Source organism: Entelurus aequoreus, linkage group LG26, assembly GCF_033978785.1.
Source record: "Entelurus aequoreus isolate RoL-2023_Sb linkage group LG26, RoL_Eaeq_v1.1, whole genome shotgun sequence".
NCBI lineage: Eukaryota > Metazoa > Chordata > Actinopteri > Syngnathiformes > Syngnathidae > Entelurus > Entelurus aequoreus.
In genome coordinates this window covers 35040667-35061356 of record NC_084756.1, presented here as the reverse complement: position 1 = coordinate 35061356, position 20690 = coordinate 35040667, and the positions used below count along the sequence as shown (strand labels likewise).

The following is a 20690-nucleotide window of genomic DNA, read 5'->3' as shown; positions in this document are numbered from 1 at the left end:
TTTTGAAGGAAATAACTGCATATTGTTTTAGTGTGTGGCACTGTGAGACGATAAGGTGTCGACTGACGGTATAAAATTAATTATGTCTTCTATCACTCTTTAATTTCGCAGTTTTAGTTTAGTTTAGGGCTGCAACAACTAATCGATTAAATCGATTAAAATCGATTATAAAAATAGTTGCCGATTAATTTAGTCATCGATTCGTTGGATCTATGCTATGCGCATGCGCAGAAGCTTTTTAGGGGGGGGAAAAAAACAAAACTTTTTTTTTTTTTTTTTTAAATAAACCTTTATTTATAAACTGCAACATGTACAAACAGCTGAGAAACAATAATCAAAATAAGTATGGTGCCAGTATGCTGTTTTTTTTCAATAAAATACTGGAAAGGATAGAAATGTAGTTTGTCTCTTTTATCCAATTATTAATCGATTAATCGAAGTTATAATCGACAGATTAATCGATTATCAAATTAATCGTTAGTTGCAGCCCTACTTAATAAAGAATTAGATTTTATATCGCGCTTTTCTATTGTTAGATACTCAAAGCGCTCACAGAGAAGTGGGAACCCATCATTCATTCACACCTGGTGGTGGTAAATCAGATGGGCAATATGAGCCCATCAAGGAGCAAGAATGCAGTGATGGCAACAAACAAATACAACGCCTGACCTTGTTTCACCAACTGGGGGGGAAAAAAATGCACTTTAACATGTTCAATATTTATTTAAGTTATATTTTTGTTCAGAGAAATTTGTTTGTTAAATTATTTATTTGGAATAACAAAGATGCAGTACAATGGTAAGCAATTCTACAGTAATGAAAAATAAAAGTTTATAACCTTTTGAATGGTTACTTGACTTATTACTATATATTATGATCACATTATAAACATTGTATAGTTGTATCGGTTATTTATTCAGTTCAAGAGTATGATGAAAATGAGCTACTGTGCTAACTCCGGCTTATTTACATTGTTGCTCTATGTTGATGAATTATGCATTGTCCTCATTCAAATAAATAAATAAAATAAATAAATGTTGTAGACAAAAGCTCTGAATCTGCCTGCATTAAACCAAATATTTCTTTGAAGGAAATAACTGCATATTGTTTTAGTGTGTGGCACTGTGAGACGATAAGGTGTCGACTGATGGTATAAAACTAATTATGTCTTCTATCACTCTTTAATTTCGCAGTTTTAGTTTAGTTTAGTTTATTATTTCGTTGGTCAGTGGTCAACAAAATAAATAAACAGTTTTACATAAACAAACAAGTTGTTGTTTTTTGTTTTTTTTTGTGTCCTGTCCAGCTTCTCAGGCAAATCATATAGTTGATGTAGATGCCCATATAGGCTGTTCACATTTACTTTACAAAAGAGAAGTGTAGGATACTTCTCTTGTTGCCTTATTTGTATTTGACCACTACTGTTTTCTGTTTATTTGTTACTGACTGCGGCAGGACACCTCTGCCTCTGTTTCACTTTATGTTGCTGGTAAATAATATGGTTGTAGTAGTAGGCTAAAGTTAAATTATTTAGTATGCACTAATTAAAGGGGCAGAGCTTTAAGAGACATTTTAGCTTTTATATTTTACAAGATATATTTTTTGTAAGAACCACAATTAATAAATATATTTCAGTGAATAACTTATTGTTCAAATCTGTATATAAATATGTACATAAAGTGTTGTAATTATATTGTAAAATGGATGGATGGATGGACGTTTAAAACAAAACTGTTATTATTAATTAGTAAGTATACATTTTTTGAGCCTTTTTAGAGAAAATCATATCATTGTAGTAAATTATGCAAATTACTCGATGATGTCATGGTGACCACGCCCATAGCCACGCCCCCACCGCCACAGGTATCTTGGCAGTTTATGGGAAACACCGCTTATGCTATCTGAACTCACTATGTTCTCTGCTCGCTGTACATATCCTACCAAGTCAGACCTACACCGTTTCAATGTCCATTTCTCTGATGATGCAATTGTTGACGACTGAAATGCTGATATCAACCAAACCCTCCTCACCCCACCCCCCGGATTGTAAGTAATGTAAATAATTCTGATGATTAACTTGTGTGATGACTGTATTATGCTGATAGTATATATTTGTACCATGAATTGATTAACGTGGACCCCGACTTAAGCAAGTTGAAAAACGTATTAGGGTGTTACCATTTAGTGGTCAATTGTACGGAATATGTACTGTACTGTGCAATCTACTAATAAAAGCTTCAATCAAACAAATCAATCAACTGACGGTATAAAAGTAACATGTCTTCTTTCACTCTTGAATTTCGTAGTTGTACGCATGTATATGTATAAAAGATAAAAATCGCGACTCGCAATCACAATTTTGGAGAGAAAATCGCAATTTTCAAAATCGTGCAGCCCTACTTCGTACAAACAGGACATGTCTAGTATCTGCGGTGTTATTTTGGTTATTTTTTTCTTAACCGTGACAGCTTGCTGGTTAGCAGTTAGCTTGTGTATCCTTGACCGGTTCGTGAGATCCAAGCCCCGATGTGGCGATAACGAGATGTTTGACGCCACCAATAATAACGTTCCTTGGAACAATACACCCCCCGGATTGTAAATAATGTAAATAATTCAATGTATATACTCTGATGATTAACTTGTGTGATGACTGTATTATGCTGATAGTATATATTTGTACCATGAATTGATTACGTGGACAAGTTGAAAAACTTATTGGGGTGTTACCATTTAGTGGTCAATTGTACGGAATATGTACCGTACTGTGCAATCTACTAATAAAAGTTTCAATCAATCAATTAAAAGTGTTTTTTACGCATGTATACGTATAAAATATAAAAATCGCAAATCGAATCGCAACCACAATTTTGGAGAGAAAATCGCAATTTTCAAAATCGTGCAGCCCTACTCCGTACAAACAGGACATGTCTTTGATTGATTGATTGACACTTTTATTAGTAGATTGCACAGTACAGTACATATTCCGTACAATTGACTAAATAGTAATACCCCAATACGTTTTTCAACTCGTTTAAGTCGGGGTCCACTTAAATTGATTCATAGTCTAGTATCTGCGGTGTTACTTTGGTTATTTTTAGAGATGTCCGATAATATTGGCCTGCTGATATTATCGGCCGATAAATGCGTAAAATCACCAAAATGATTCCCGGGCGCGGCGCCGCTGCTGCCCACTGCTCCCCAAGGGGATGGGACAAATGCAGAGGACAAATTTCACCACATCTAGTGTGTGTGTGACAATCATTGGTACTTTAATCTTTAATCTTTAAAAAAATGTAATATCAAAAATTATCGGTATCGTTTTGTTTTGTTTTTTTAAATTAAATCAACATAAAAAACACAAGATACACTTACAATTAGTGCACCAACCCAAAAAACCTCCCTCCCCCATTCACACTCATTCACACAAAAGGGTTGTTTCTTTCTGTTATTAATATTCTGCTTCCTACATTATATACAGGGCCGGCCCGTGGCATAGGCCGTATAGGCAAATGCTAAGGGCGCCGTCCATCAGGGGGCGCCACGCCAGTGCCACAAATGTTGGAGGGAAAAAAAAAAAGAAAAAAAAAAGTTGGTACTATTATTTCTAAATACATAAAATAATCACACGTTAATTAAAATGCAAAGTAAAGCCTATTTAATAGAAATATTATTTGTTACAAAATTACGCCCCACCTCCCCCGGCACGGTGCGCCCCCTCCCTTCCCGTATCATGACTCTTTTTGGACGTCACCACATAAAAAAATCAACACAAGATGTCAAAACGGCCAAAACTGTCAGGTGCCCAGGGAAGAAAAAAGAGAAAAGAAGAGAAGAAACGAGAAAAAGACAGAGGTAGCAGGTAGGTAACGTTAGCCTACATGAAATTATTTCTCTGTTACAGAATGTGATAGAAACCTGGCTTTGAGCTAATGTTACATGATTCGACAATTGCTAATCAATAAATAGCTAGTTCTGTTTTAACGTCGGGTTAATATTGTGGAGGGGGCTAAATTGTTATGAACATAATGTAACGTTAGGTAATTACAGTACTCCCTGGTGTACAGTCATTTGTAAGTCATTCTAGTTAATGCAATATTAAAAAGCACAAATAGAGAACTCCGTAGGATCCCCTTTTTTTTGTAATATAGTTGTTAAAGTCATACTGGTTTGATATCTTGTTTTGTGCAGTGCCTTATTTATATTCTATTTTAAATTTATTTTATGCAACTTGTTGACACGTTTTATTTTGTGTTTATGTATGTAAAAAATATTGTATTTCATATATTCATATTTTATTTTTTGTATTCATTTATTTATCCTTTTTTTTTTAATCTTGTTAACTATTCTGATTGTTAATTTGCTTTCTTTAAGTAAAAAAAAAAGGTCAAAGACAAAGCTATTCGGTTTCTTGTGAGTATATACACTTCACTGCCGACGTGGGAGGGCGCCACCTAAAATCTTGCCTAGGGCGCCAGATTGGTTAGGGCCGGGCCTGATTATATATCAATAAATATCAATACAGTCTGCAAGGGATACAGTCCGTAAGCACACGATTGTGCATGCTGCTGGTCCACTAATAGTACTAACCTTTAACAGTTAATTGTACTCATTTTCATTCATTACTAGTTTCTATGTAACTGTTTTTATATTGTTTTACTTTCTTTTTTATTCAAGAAAATGTTTTTAATTTATTTATCTTACTTTTTTTTTTTTTTAAAGTACCTTATCTTCACCATACCTGGTTGTCCAAATTAGGCATAATGTGTTAATTCCACGACTGTATATATCGATATCGGTTGATATCGGTATCGATAATTAAAGAGTTGGACAATATCGGATATCGGCAAAAAGACATTATCGGACATCCCTAGTTATTTTTGCTAAACCGTGACAGCTTGCTGGTTAGCAGTTAGCTTGTGTATCCCTGACCGGTTCGTGTGATCCAAGCCCCGATGTGGCGATAACGAGATGTTTGACGCCATATTAATAACATTGGCGATAACTGCATCGACAACAGTAGCTACAAGCTAGCATAATAACAGGCGGAAGACGAGCTTACCGTGTAGTTTTCCACCAACTCCGAGCCGACAACACACACTTTCCTCTCCGCTTGCTCCTCCGCGAACAACACGGCTTCCATGATCAGGTCGAGACACGGAATAATAATTTGTCAACGGCTAAAAAGCAGCATTAAAAAGCCCTTTCAATGGCGTCCAGAGTCTTTCCGTGGGACGTCGGCCGCCATTGAATGTGTTGTCACGCCAAGCAGCTGATGACACTTTGAACTGCCGCACTTTATTAGCAAACACACGTTGACAGTTCTGTTTTCTTAACATTCTCTTCTCTAAAGCAATGGTTTATACAGTGCAAAAACAGTTTTTTTTTAATTTATACAAATTTGCAAATAAAACACAAAAGACAAAACATTTTGCAATTGCAGAAAAAACTAAAACAAAAGCCGAAACAATGAACAGTTCATAAACCGGAAAGGGAATGTCCCAAAAGCTGAGATTGACAGCTCAATCCGCCAATTGTTTTGTTCATGCCCGCAGAGCCCGTATGAGGAAGTAAAGACTGGGCGGATGTGGACATATTCTAAGGCAGGGGTCACCAACCTTTTTGAAAGCAAGAGCTACTTCTTGGGTAGTGATTAATGCGAAGGGCTACCAGTTTGATACACACTTAAATAAATTGCCAGAAATAGCCAATTTGCTCAATTTACCTTTAACTCTATGTCATTATTAATAATTAATGATATTTACACTTAATTAATCGGTTTAAAAGAGGAGAAAACACGAAAAAAATGACAATTAATTTTGAAACATAGTTTATCTTCAATTTTGACTCTTTAAAATTCAAAATTCAACTGAAAAAAAGAAGAGAAAAACTAGCTCATTTGAATCTTTTTTGAAAAAATTAAAAAAATAATTTATGGAACATCATTAGTAATTTTTCCTGATCAAGATTAATTTTAGAATTTTGATGACATGTTTTAAAAAGGTTCAAATCCAATCCACACTTTGTTAGAATATATAACAAATTGGACCAAGCTATATTTCTAACAAAGACAAATCATTATTTCTTCTAGATTTTCCAGAAGAAAAATTTTAAAATAAATTCAAAAGACTTTGAAATAAGATTTAAATTTGATTCTACAGATTTTCTAGATTTGCCAGAATAATTGTTTTGAATTTTAATCATAATAAGTTTGAAGAAATATTTCACAAATATTCTTCGTCGAAAAAACAGAAGCTAAAATGAAGAATTAAATTAAAATGTATTCATTATTCTTTACAATAAAAACAATAAATTTACTTGAACATTGATTTAAATTGTCAGGAAAGAAGAGGAAGGAATTTAAAAGGTAAAAAGGTATATGTGTTTAAAAATCCTAAAATAATTTTTAAGGTTGTATTTGTTCTCTAAAATTGTCTTTCTGAAAGTTATAAGAAGCAAAATAAAACATTAATGAATTTATTTAAACAAGTGAAGACCAAGTCTTTAAAATATTTTCTTAGATTTTCAAATTCTATTTGAGTTTTGTCTCTCTTAGAATTAAAAATGTCGGGCAAAGCGAGACCAGCTTGCTAGTAAATAAATAAAATGTAAAAAATAGAGGCAGCTCACTGGTAAGTGCTGCTATTTTTAGAACAGGCCAGCGGGCTACTCATCTGGTCCTTACGGGCTACCTGGTGCCCGCGGGCACCGCGTTGGTGACCCCTGTTCTAAGGGTACGCAGCATCAAGCGCTACTGCCTACTGGCGCTGACGAGACGCGGGGCCGCCATCTTGGAGTGGTGATCCGCTCCACTCAGTGCAATTGACGTGTGTTTGGGGTCATTGTCCTGTTGGAACACCCAACTGCGCCCAAGACCCAACCTCCGGGCTGATGATTTTAGCTTGTCCTGAAGAATTTGGAGGTAATCCTCCTTTTTCATTGTCCCATTTAAAGCACCAGTTGCACTGGCAGCAAAACAGGCCCAGAGCATAATACTACCGCCGCCATGCTTGACGGTAGGAATGGGGTTCCCGGGATTAAAGGCCTCACCTTTTCTCCTCCAAACATATTGCTGGGTATTGTGGCCAAACAGCTCCATTTTTGTTTCATCTGACATCCCATGGACAAAGATAAGACCTTCTGGAGGAATGTTCTGTGGTCAGTGGTCACACGTCAAAAGTGGTAAAGGAATGGCTAAATCAGGCTAGAAGGACGGTTTTAGAATGGCCTTCCCAAAGTCCTGACTTAAACGTGTGGACAATGCTGAAGAAACAAATTCATGTCAGAAAACCAACACATTTAGCTGAACGGCACCAATTTTGTCAAGAGGAGTGGTCTACCAATAGCGCCTTATTGCAGTGAAACTTGCCAAGGGACATGTAAGCAAATATTAACATTGCTGTATGTATACTTTTGACCCAGCACATTTTCAGTAGACCCATAATAAATTCATAAAAGAAGCAAATTTCATGAATGTTTTTTGTGACCAACAAGTGTGTGCTCCAATCACTACATCACAAAAAAACAAGACTTGTAGAAATGATTGCAAACTCAAGACAGCCATGACATGATGTTCTTTACAAGTGGATGTACACTTTTGACCACGACTGTGATTGACTGTATGTCAGCCACTTACGTATAGTTCGAGGCATAATCATTCAATATCCCTCCGCTAGATGGCGAACGCTACACATATATCTAGTGTAACTCGCTACCTGTGGACGGTCATAAAAACAGGAAAAAGTGACTTTTGTGACACATATAAACATGTGACGTATTCATATGTGAAATATATACAAATGAAGCTGAAGTAGTATTTAATGACGTTTTCTTTGGCGCTGACAAAGGTAATCATTTCGACACTATGTGTGGTTATATCGTATTCCGTTCCAGATGTTACATTACATAATCTATCGCTATAAAACAGTACAACTGAACAATAAATAGCGAGTTGGTCAGTTTAAAGAATCCAAACGTGCAATATTATTGTGCGCGTGTTAAAGTGTGTGCTGCTGCTGTCAATCAGCCAAGGGGCGGGACTAACAAGATTTTAGGTCAGGGTCAGGTTTCAGTCGATGCCAAAAGCGGGTTGTACCATTTGACTTTACGGAAAACACAAAAACAAAAGACAAAACATTTTGCAATTACAGAAAATACTAAAAAAAAAAGCCGAAACAATGAACGTTTCATAAACCGGAAAGGGAATGTCCTAAAAAAAATGAGATTGACAGCTAAATCAGCCAATCATTTTGTTGATGCCCGCAGAGCACAAATGAGGAAGTAAAGACTGGGTGCATGTGGACACAATGATTGGTCAACGAAGCTGTCAATTTGTTTTTAGGACATTCCCTTTCCGGTCCCTGCTTTTGTTTTTGTGTTTTCTGAAATTGTAAAGTGTTTACCGGTAGTTTTTTGTTAATTTGTTTTCTGAAATCGTAAGTTGTTTCGGCTTTTGTTTTTGTGCTTTCTAAAATTGTAAACGTTTTTTTTATTTAAATAGCGAGTTGGTCAATTTAAAGAATCCAAAAGTGCAATAATATTGTGCGTGTGTGCTGCTGCTGTCAATCATCCGAGGGGCGGGACTAACAGGATTTTAGGATGAGGTTTCAGCCGCTGCCAGAAGCGGGGCGTACCATTTGACTTTACAGAAAACACAAAAAACAAAAAATGTTGCAATTACAAAAAATACCAAAACAAAAGCCGAAACAATGAACGTTTCATAAACCGGAAAAGGAATGTCCTAAAAAATGAGATTGACAAGCTAAATCAGCCAATCATTTTGTTCATGCCCGCAGAGCCCAAATGAGGAAGTAAAGACTGTGGACACAATGATTGGTCAACGAAGCTGTCAATTTGTTTTTAGGACATTCCCTTTCCGGTCTCGGCTTTTGTTTTTGTGTTTTCTGAAATTGTAAAGTGTTTACCGGTAGTTTTTTGTTAATTTGTTATCTGAAATCCTACGTTGTTTCGGCTTTTGTTTTTGTGCTTACTAAAATTGGAAACGTTTTTTTTTTTTAAATAGCGAGTTGGTCAATTTAAAGAATCAATCCATCCATCCATTTCTACCGCTTATTCCCTTTTAAAGAATCCAAAAGTGCAATACTATTGTGCGTGTGTGCTGCTGCTGTCAATCATCCGAGGGGCGGGACTAACAGGATTTTAGGATCAGGTTTCAGCCGCTGCCAGAAGCGGGGCGTACCATTTGACTTTACAGAAAACACAAAAACAAAACACAAAACGTTTTGCAATTACAAGAAAATACTAAAAGAAAAGCCGAAACAATGAACGTTTCATAAACCAGAAAGGGAATGTCCTAAAAAATAAGATTGACAAGCTAAATCAGCCAATCAATTTGTTCATGCCCGCAGAGCCCGAATGAGGAAGTAAAAACTGGGCGGATGTGGACACAATGATTGGCTGATTTAGCTGTCAATTTGTTTTTAGGACATTCCCTTTCCGGTCTCGGCTTTTGTTTTTGTGTTTTCTGAAATTGTTTACCGGTTGTTTTTTTGTTTGTTAATTTGTTATCTGAAATCGTAAGTTGTTTCGGCTTTTGTTTTTGTGCTTTCTAAAATTGGAAACGTTTTTTTTTTTTTAAATAGCGAGTTGGTCAATTGAAAGAATCCAGTGTGTGCTGCTGCTGTCAATCACCAGAGGGGCGGGACTAACAGGATTTCGGATCAGGTTTCAGCCGCTGCCGGAAGCGGGGCGTACCATTTGACTTGAACACTTCTTTGATCGTACATTTAGCAAATACGTTTAAAAAAACGTGTATATGCGTGTTACTATTTATCCTAACGATGACATGTAAAAGAAGTGGTGTTAGAATGTTTTAAAAAGGAAAGGAGACGGGAGTTACGAGAAACGTAACCCCCCTCACATGGAACCTGCAAATGGTTTCTTCCAGCCCTTTATAAGTCTTCTCAAGCGGAGGAGGAGAGTCGTAGTAGGTGACCACCAAAGCATGGACGTGTTGCTACGCGACAATAAACTCAGAGAAATAGCTTTAAAAATAAAATAGGGCTTAGAAAAACAGCCTTAAAATAAGATAGGTGGCACTTTAATTACCAGGCAAAGCTGCAAGGAGCTCATTTTAGCGGTCCAGGGAGGCGAAGACAGGCGAGGCCCGAGAGGGCGTGACGGGGGGGAAGTGCAGGCTATGCAGAGGTCAAGAAAAAAAAGCTCCACGTTAGTGAAAAGGTAAAAAAAAGAGCCCTCTTTGTGGAGAATGTGAAGGGGTCATCATCATCATCATCATCCCAGGGAGTGAGGAAGACAAGATGCTCTCCCAGGTGATGTGCAGGAGGGGCTGCAGGCTCCAGGCTGACACCGCGGACGCCCCCCGCAGGAACGCCGTCAATCGCGGCAAGCGAGCGCTCCAGCGGCGGCCGGCGGGCCCGCTGAGAGGGCCCAAACACCAACACCACCCTGCGAGGAGCCTCCGGCCCGTCGTCGTCGACGCCGCGGGGAGCCGAGCCCGGGGCATGCGGGCCCCTCAGAACACCAACCAGTTCCTCATGCATGAGAAGTACCAGATGATGCACATGCGCTCGGACTCGGTGGGCAGCGACAGCGGCAGCTGCTCGGACACGGACTCGGAGCTCCTCACGGACATGGACTCGTACCTGGGCGCCCTGGAGAACGCCAGGGGAGCCCTGCTGGACGGTGCGGCGGCCCCGCAGCAGCGTCAGGACGCAGCGCCGAGCCAGGTGGTGCAGGAAGACAGCATGCAGTACTTCCCCTCCGAGGACGACCTGCTGCAGAGTCACAACTTCATGCAGAGGGACTTTGCAGAGTTCTGCGACTTCTTCACCTTTTCAGAGGGGCCCACTTGAAATGTGGAGTCAGGTTTGGAAGTCCATCGTCATCATGACAGAACATTTGTGCTTTGACGTTTTTATTGAAAGTGTTCATTTGTTTGTGAGATTGTATATAAATGGCAGTAATGTATAAATAAACACAATGTTGTTATTGCTGGTGCACAAAGGATGGTGGGCGTGAGCTCCAGTAGCCAATCAGCATCCGGCTTCCTCTTTCTGGCTGCTCCTGGTTGGCTGATGCCTCCTGCCCTTTTTTTTTTTTTTTAAATTGAACAACAAACATACATTTATAATTAGGGATGTCCAATAATGGCTATTTTGCCGATATCCGATATTGTCCAACTCTTAATTACCGATACCGATATCAATCGATATATATAGTCGTGGAATTAACACATTATTAGGGATGTCCGATAATGGCTTTTTGCCGATTTCCGATATTGTCCAACTCTTTAATTACCGATACCGATATCAACCGATATATGCAGTCGTGGAATTAACACATTATTATGCCTAATTTGGACAACCATGTATGGTGAAGATAAGGTACTTTTTAAAAATAATAATAAAATAAGATAACTAAATTAAAAACATTTTCTTGAATAAAAAAGAAAGTAAAACAATATAAAAACAGTTACATAGAAACTAGTAATGAATGAAAATGAGTCAAATGAAGTGTTAAAGGTTAGTACTATTAGTGGAGCAGCAGCACGCACAATCATGTGTGCTTACGGACTGTATCCCTTGCAGACTGTATTGATATATATTGATATATAATGTAGGAACCAGAATATTGATAACAGAAAGAAATGGGGGGAGGTTTTTTTTTTGGGTTGGTGCACTAATTGCAAGTGTATCTTGTGTTTTTTATGTTGATTTAATTAAAAAAAACCAAAAAAAAAAAAAAAAACGATACAGATAATAAAAAACCGATACCGATAATTTCCGATATTACATTTTTAACGCATTTATCGGCATCGACATCCCTAATTATTATGCCTAATTTGGACAACCAGGTATGGTGAAGATAAGGTACTTTTAAAAAAAAAATTAATCAAATAAGATAAATAAATTAAAAACATTTTCTTGAATAAAAAAGAAAGTTAAACAATATAAAAACAGTTACATCAGGGGTGTCCAAACTTTTTCCACTGAGGCCCGCACACGGAAAAATTTAAGCATGCCGGGGCCATTTTGATATTTTTCATTTTCAAACCATAATAAAATATATGGATTTTTTTTTTTTTTAACCTTCGGGGCTCCCGGGGACCATAAGGGGTCTCGGTCATTAAAACGTTAAAAATAAGTCAAATTAATATTATTTTTATTATTATTTAATGCTTACAGTAAATCTCTATATCAACTTCAGGTTGATTTTCTGTCAAAGACAACTTTGTTTTTTATAGCAAAACTGGAAATATGCAGTATTTAGTAATTAGAGCTCTAAAATATCAATAATGCAGAACACCATTGATTTTAATTCTTTAATATTTTTGAGAAATCAGTGAAAATATTAATAAAATCTCACTAAATATGTTTGGGATCCAAAAGGTCCCCCACTCAGAAAGTGATACATTTTTATTAGGTTTTTTTTAACTTTCAACACTTAAGTTACGAGATCAACTTCAGATATATCTGTCCATTTTACGTATGAACTATTATTTTGTTTGTATTATGCTCTTTTGTCAAATAAAACTTTGATGTTTTTATATGGCAACCACACAATTTATGCAATATTTTTTCCACATAAAACATTTTAAAGTGAAATTTTTGAAGTAATTGGAGCCTTGAATAGGTCTATAATTCATTATAACAGATTTTTTTGTCTTTTTTTTTGGAGCAATGGCAAAAAAAAGAAAAATAAAGAAAGACAAAAGAAAAAAAAACAGCCTGCATGGCAGCTTTGTGTCAACATTGCAACTTTTTATCGTTAGATTTCACCTCATTTCACTTTTTTAAATGTTTATTTTTTATTTTTGCAATACTATCAATTTTGAAATTTTTGCAGACTGTGTGGCGTGCCGCAAATGGCCCCCGGGCTGCACTTTGGACACCCCTGAGTTACATAGAAACTAGAGATGTCCGATAATATCGGAAATTATTGGTATCGTTTTTTTTATTATTGGTATCATTTTTTGTGTGTGTTTTTTTAAATTATATCAACATAAAAAACACAACATACACTTACAATTAGTGCACCAACCCAAAAAACCTCCCTCCCCCATTTACAGTCATTCACACAAAAGGGTTGTTTCTTTCTGTTATTAATATTCTGCTTCCTACATTATATATCAATATATATCAATACAGTCTGCAAGGGATACAGTCCGTAAGCACACATGATTGTGCGTGCTGCTGCTCCACTAATAGTACTAACCTTTAACACTTCATTTTACTCATTTTCATTCATTACTAGTTTCTATGTAACTGTTTTTATATTGTTTTACTTTCTTTTTTATTCCAGAAAATGTTTTTAATTTATTTATCTTATTTTATTTTATTAATTTTTTTTAAAAAGGACCTTATCTTCACCATACCTGGTTGTCCAAATTAGGCATAATAATGTGTTAATTCCACGACTGTATATATTGGTATCGGTTGATATCGGTATTGGTTGATATCGGTATCGGTAATTAAAGAGTTGGACAATATCGGATATCCGATATTGTTGATTTAATAAAAAAACGATACAGATAATTAAAAAAAACGATACCGATAATTTCCGATATTACATTTTAAAGCATTTATCAACCGATCATATATTATAATGCACACACAAGTCAAGGCACTTTCAACATAACCAACAAGCTACACATTAGGTGGAGCAAACCACGACATCAGCAAAACATGTTAAGGAAAGAAAACAAAAGCCATTACAGATAGAGTAAAATACAGAGCCCCTAAAGGGACATGGGGGAATTTTATTTTTTTATAATTTTTTAAATTTTTTTAGACATGTATCTCGTGCGCACGAGAAACTTTTTTATAAAGTTATAAAAAAATTAAAAAAAATTATATATATATATTTTTTTAGACAAGTATCTTGTGTGCACGAGAAACTTTCTATAAAGTTATTTTTTTTAAAAAGTATTTTTTTTTTTTTTTTAGACATGTATCTTGTGCGCACGAGAAACTTTCTATAAAGTTATTTTTTTTAAAAAGTATAATTTTTATTTTTTTTAGACATGTATCTCGTGCGCACGAGAAACTTTCTATAAAGTTATTTTTAAAAAAAAGTATAATTTTTTTTCTTTTTAGACATGTATCTAGATACATGTCTAAAAAAATAATGATAATACACCCCCCCCCCCCCCCCCCCCATGTCCCTTTATGGGCTCCATATTTAGGGGCTCCATAGTAAAACATATAAATAATAATAAAAAAATATATGAAAAAAAGACAAAAAGCGCTACCTAAATCACTTTAAATGTTTTTAACAAAAATATCAATTTAAGGGCTTTTGTACTCCTAATCATCCTCCAAGATTTCATTGATAATTGTAAGTAGGGATGTCCAATAATGGCTTTTTGCCGATATCCAATATGCCGATATTGTCCAACTCTTTAATTACCGATACCGATATCAACCGATACCGATATCAACCGATATATGCAGTCGTGGAATTAACACATTATTATACCTAATTTGGACAACCAGGTATGGTGAAGATAAGGTACTTTTTAAAAAAAATGAATCAAATAAAATAAGATAAATAAATTAAAAACATTTTCTTGAATAAAAAAGAAAGTAAAACAATATAAAAACAGTTACATAGAAACTAGTAATTAATGAAAATTTGTAAAATTAACTGTTAAAGGTTAGTACTATTAGTGGAGCAGCAGCACGCACAATCATGTGTGCTTACGGACTGTATCCCTTGCAGACTGTATTGATATATATTGATATATAATGTAGGAAGCAGAATATTAATAACAGAAAGAAACAACCCTTTTGTGTGAATGAGTGTGAATGGGGTGGGTTGGTGCACTAATTGTAAGTGTATCTTGTGTTTTTTGTGGCTTTAATAAAAAAACAAAACGATACTGATAATAAAAAAACCGATACCGATAATTTCCGATATGACATTTTAATGCATTTATCGGCCGATAATATCCGCAGACCGATATTATCGGACATTTCTAATTGTAAGCCAATTAGAAAATGTAGGCTTTACTTTCATAAATCGACTCCTGCCATTAAATTAGTACATAAATAAATGGTGATGCGTGTCGATTGCCATTTTTGAATTTGCTTGATGCAGCTGAGATAGGCTCCAGCAACCCCCGCCACCCCAAAAAGGGACAAGCGGTAGAAAATGGATGGATGGATGGATCCTTTGCTTAACAATACAGAGGCAGCGTTTCCCTTTGAAGTTTATGACGTCATAAAACGGCAAATTGAAGCGGCGCAATCTAGGTCAAGTGCGCTACAGAAGCACAATAAAAGTGGATCCACTCACACAGCAGATGTTTAATCATCTACACAATTATTTATAAGAGATGTCCAAATGCAAATGACTTATGATGGACAAACAAAGGGAGCCAATCGGAGGCCAGCATGGGCAGGGACTGGAGAGTGGATTATAGGCTGGCTGGCCACGCCCACTCAAGACGGGCCTCTTTGTGTTTGTGTGTCAGTCATGATGACCGCAGGCAGCACGGCTTTCATTTCATACACAAGCTTCCTGCAGGTATCTGCATAGCTACTTGAATGGCAAACACACATTTAATGCCCATTTGCTACTGCAGATAGTTCTATATTAGGGCTATATAAATAAACATTGATTGATTGATATGTAGTCAAAAGCTTACAACTGTCTTTATAGACAGCATCTGACAATGAATAATCTTAACTGCTACTCTGTAGTGCAGGACTAGTCAAGTACATCATGAAGAAGGCTGCAGTTTCAAGAGCACCAAAGGCTCAGACATTGAAATGTGGATGTTTAGTCCAAAAGTGCCTCGGCAGGTTATATTCCTTTGAGACCGAGTTTACTTAGGAAAGTAAACACGTCGGCCTTCACACTGCGCCGCCAATGAATTCATCATTCTGCCCTCGCTACGTGTTTGCGGCGTGTGCAGCTGGTCAGGTAGTGAGCAGCATGAAGAAACAGAAGCTCCGGAAGTTTTGTTGAGGATTGATGACTGAAAATATAAACAAAGTAAACATTACAAAATTCTAACGTCCATTGTGTCCCATCCATCTTCTTCCGCTTATCCGAGGTGGGGTCGCGGGGGCAGCAGCCTAAGCAGGGAAACCCAGACTTCCCTCTCCCCAGCCACTTTGTCCAGCTTCCCCGTGGCCTCCTACCGGTCGGACGTGCCCTAAACACCTCCCTAGGGAGGCGCTCGGGTGGCATCCTGACCAGATGCCCGAACCACCTCATCTGGCTCCTCTCCATGTGGAGGAGCAGCGGCTTTACTTTGAGCTCCTCCCGGATGGCATGAGCTTCTCACCCTATCTCTAAGGGAGAGTCCCGCCACCCGGCGGAGGAAACTCATTTGGGCCGCTTGTACCCGTGATCTTGTCCTTTCGGTCATAACCCAAAGCTCATGACCATAGGTGAGGATGGGAACGTAGATCGAGCGGTAAATTGAGAGCTTTGCCTTCCGGCTCAGCTCCTTCTTCACCACAACGGATCCATACAGCGTACCCATTGCTGAAGATGTATATTTCTTTAGATCTAGTCTTAGACTTAGATTGGTTAGACCTCGTATTCGACTTGGATTGGTCATTTCTAGTCTTATAGACTTAGATTGGTCAGATCTAGTCTTAGATTGGTCATTTCTAGTCTTAGACTTAGTTGGTCAGATCTAGTCTTAGTCTAAGATTGGTTAGACCTCGTATTCGACTTAGATAGGTAATTTCTAGTCTAATAGACTTAGATTGGTCAAATCTAGTCTTAGATTGATCATTTCTAGTCTTACACTTAGTTGGTCAGATCTAGTCTTAGACTTAGATTGGTTAGACCTAGTATTCGACTTAGATTGGTCATTTCTAGTCTTAGACTTACATTGGTTAGACCTAGTATTCGACTTAGATTGGTAATTTCTAGTCTTACACTTAGATTGGTCAGATCTAGTCTTAGATTGGTCTTTTCTAGTCTTAGACTTAGTTGGTCAGATCTAGTCTTAGACTTAGATTGGTTAGACCTAGTATTCGACTTAGATTGGTCATTTCTAGTCTTACACTGGTCAGATCTAGTCTTAGACTTAGATTGGTTAGACCTAGTATTCGACTTAGATTGGTCATTTCTAGTCTTATACTGGTCAGATCTAGTCTTAAACTTAATTGGTCAGATGTAGTCTTAGACTTAGATTTGGTTAGACCTAGTATTCGACTTAGATTGGTCATTTCTAGTCTTAGACTCAGATTGGTTAGACCTAGTATTCGACTTAGATTGGTCATTTCTAGTCTTATAGACTTAGATTGGTCAGATCTAGTCTTAGACTTAGATTAGTTAGACCTAGTATTCGACTTCGATTGGTCATTTCTAGTCTTAGACTGGTCAGATCTAGTCTTAAACTTAGTTGGTCAGATGTAGTCTTAGACTTAGATTTGGTTAGACCTAGTATTCGACTTAGATTGGTCATTTCTAGTCTTAGACTTAGATTGGTTAGACCTAGTATTCGACTTAGATTGGTAATTTTTAGTCTTAGACTTAGATTGGTCCGATCTAGTCTTAGACTTAGATTGGTCAGATCAAGTCTTAGATTGGTCTTTTCTAGTCTTAGACTTAGTTGGTCAGATCTAGTCTTAGACTTAGATTGGTTAGACCTAGTATTCGACTTAGATTGGTCATTAATAGTCTTAGACTGGTCAGATCTAGTCTTAGACTTAAGATTGGTCAGATCTAGTCTTAGACTTAGATTGGTTAGACCTAGTATTCGACTTAGATTGGTCATTTCTAGTCTTGGACTGGTCAGATCTAGTCTTAAACTTAGTTGGTCAGATGTAGTCTTAGACTTAGATTTGGTTAGACCTAGTATTCGACTTAGATTGGTCATTTCTAGTCTTAGACTTAGATTGGTTAGACCTAGTATTCGACTTAGATTGGTCATTACTAGTCTTAGACTTAGATTGGTCAGATCTAGTCTTAGACTTAGATTGGTCAGATCTAGTCTTAGACTTAGATTGGTTAGACCTAGTATTCGACTTAGATTGGTCATTTCTAGTCTTAGACTGGTCAGATCTAGTCTTAAACTCAGTTGGTCAGATGTAGTCTTAGTCTTAGATTTGGTTAGACCTAGTATTGGATTTAGATTGGTACTTTCTAGTCTTAGACTCAGATTGGCCAGATACAGTCTTCAACTTAGATTGGTCAGATTTAATCTTCGACTTAGATTGGTTAGACCTATTATTCATTATAGATTGGTAATTTCTAGTATCCGACTTAGATTGGTAATTTCTAGTATTCGATTTGATGCCTTCAGTGACAATCTACAAAGTAAATAGTCATGAGAATAAAGAAAACACATTGAATGAGAAGGTGTGTCCAAACTTTTGGCCTGTACTGTATATATGTATATTTTTTTAATTAAGACAATTAATTATAATAATGGATCATAGCACTTTTTTAGACACTCAAAGCGCTTTACAGTGAGAACTGAGAACCCATCATTCATTCACTCCACATTCACACCGTGATGGTGGTAAGCTGCATTTGTAGCCACAGACTACAAATGACTGGCGGAAGCGGGGCTACAAACTAGCATCTGCGGCTCCTCCTACCACCACCAAACATTCATACGCCCGTGTGAGCGGCACTGGTGGGAAATGTGGGTGAAGTGTCTTGCCCAAGGATGCCAGAGGCCGGATTCAAACCAGGAACCCTCAAGATGATGGACGGCCGCTCTGAGCCACACCGCCAACAATTATGAAACAGAGTTTGGGGGGACAAAAAATAGTCCCTAAATCAAACAGGGCTTGTAAAGTACACCAATAATGGTCTTGGTGTATATTTTAGTGCGCCATAAAAGGGGTTGATTGTACGTCGCTTCATTTTATGTGTTTACATGAAATAGAAAATGAAAAAAGAGCAAATATGCTTTGCAACATTTTCATTTAAATCTTCATTTAAAATAAAATACCATTCGCAGAAGGGACATGGGGGAAAAAATGTTTTAAATAATTTAAAAACATTTTTTTTTTTTTTTTAGACATGTATCTTAGACATGAAACTTTTTATAAAGTTATTAAAAAAAAATAAAAAATTATAATTTACTTTTTTTTTTAGACATGTATCTCGTGCGTACAAGAAACTATCTCGTGCGCAAGACATAGATTCTCGTGCGCACATGATACATGTCTAAAAAAAACAAAAAAACAATTATAAAAAATGTTTATTTCTTTTTTTATAACTTCATAAAAAAGTGATTTTTTTGTTTTTTAGACATGTATCTCGTGGGCACGAGAAAGTTTCTCCTGCGCACGAGATACATGTCTAAAAAAAAACAAAAAAAAAAAAAAAAAATTATAAAAAACATTTTTTCCCCCATGTCCCTTTAGGGGTTTCGTAAAAGTATACAGTAATCCCTAATTTCCTTAAGTAGGAATCATTAACAATAAATCAAATATTTTCATAGCTAGAGCATTAAAAACGGTTTAATACCTTTTTAAAAAAAACATCATGAGAGTCCGTTAGACATAAAATAACACCCTTTAGTCGCCTTTACATTATTTTAAATCCAATGTAGTAATGCTTCCAGGGGCTGAGCCAATCAGTGGCCACGATACTGAACAGTGCACTCTGATTGGTTTGCTCTCATTTAGTGGCCAATAATACTGTAGTATAGTAGCTTAGTTTACAGCAACAATGGAAGGGAAAAATGCTTAATAAAAAAAACATCTGCAATGTGGTGAAACCGCAACGTTTGAACTGCAAAAAGTCAATTTTTGGGTGTGGTATTAGATCACAAGCTGCGCTGGAAACCGCACGTCACATATCTGAGTAGTAAAATAGCAAAAAGTATTGGAATAGTAGAACAAACAAAACACATCTTAAACAATACAACTTTGCACAATCTATACTGTACACTATTACTGCCATAACTTAATTACTGTGTGGAAGTAACACAGCAAATAAGCAAAAATAATAATAGTGGATAACACATACTGTACTCATGTAAATGTGATTTCTTAGTTTTTTGTTATTTTTAATACATTTGCAAAAAAAAAAAACAGTCGTTTCACATTGTTATTATGGGGTATTGTGTGTAGAATTTTGAGGACGAAAATGAACTTATTGCATTTTGGAGTAACATAGCAAAATGTGGAAGAAGTGAAGCGCTGTGAATACTTTGCGGATGCTCTCTTACAAAAAAAGAATAACACACAAAGTTGGTGATCAGGAACACACAAATGCACGCTTTATAAAGTTGCAAATATTTAAACGTAAAGATCTGGTGGAATTCAAAACTGCACAAATAACATATAAAGCAAGAAATGATCTGCTGACCCCAAAAAATACATTTGATGAAATTAGTTTATATCTAAATTTTATTTTGAGTATTCATGGATGTAATTATATATGATATGTATCCTGTAATTTTATACTAAATATACTATGTACTACACCAGGGGTCACCAACCTTTTTGAAAGCAAGAGCTACTTCTTGGGTACTGATTAATGCGAAGGGCTACCAGTTTGATACACACTTAAATAAATTGCCAGAAATAGCCAATTTGCTCAATTTACTTTTAACTATGTTATTATTAATAATTAATGATATTTACACTTAATTGAACGGTTTAAAAGAGGGAAAAACACGAAAAAAATGACAATTAAATTTTGAAACATAGTTTATCTTCAATTTCGACTCAACCGAGAAAAAGAAGAGAAAAACTAGCTAATTCGAATCTTTTTGAAAACAT

The 20690-nt window shown here is 36.4% G+C and overlaps 2 protein-coding genes across 7 annotated transcripts in view; one reads left to right on the top strand and one right to left on the bottom strand.

Moving 5' to 3' along the window:
- Positions 1–5348, bottom strand: part of nisch (nischarin) — a 74900-nt gene extending 69552 nt beyond the window's left edge. For 2 of the 6 annotated variants that reach the window (XR_009824702.1, XM_062038131.1), the window contains exon 1: positions 5060–5343. Coding sequence is in view for 3 of the 6 variants with exons in the window: in XM_062038131.1 (XP_061894115.1) it covers positions 5060–5140 (81 nt within the window). In the remaining 3 variants the exon portion in view is untranslated. Of the gene's footprint in view, positions 1–5059 lie in introns of all 6 variants that reach the window. The other 4 variants (XR_009824704.1, XM_062038133.1, XR_009824703.1 and 1 more) reach the window with 3 other exon arrangements.
- Positions 5349–9925: 4577 nt separating this feature from the next.
- wu:fb55g09 (uncharacterized) lies at positions 9926–11727 on the top strand. Its single transcript, XM_062037745.1, has one exon. It carries the CDS (start codon positions 10278–10280, stop codon positions 10830–10832), a length of 555 nt encoding a protein of 184 aa, XP_061893729.1. The 5' UTR covers positions 9926–10277; the 3' UTR covers positions 10833–11727.
- Positions 11728–20690: the final 8963 nt, after the last annotated feature.

Excerpts from the sequence above, each read along its gene's own strand:
- wu:fb55g09 (XM_062037745.1), top strand. The coding sequence starts at position 10,278 with ATGCTCTCCCAGGTGATGTGCAGGAGGGGCTGCAGGCTCCAGGCTGAC.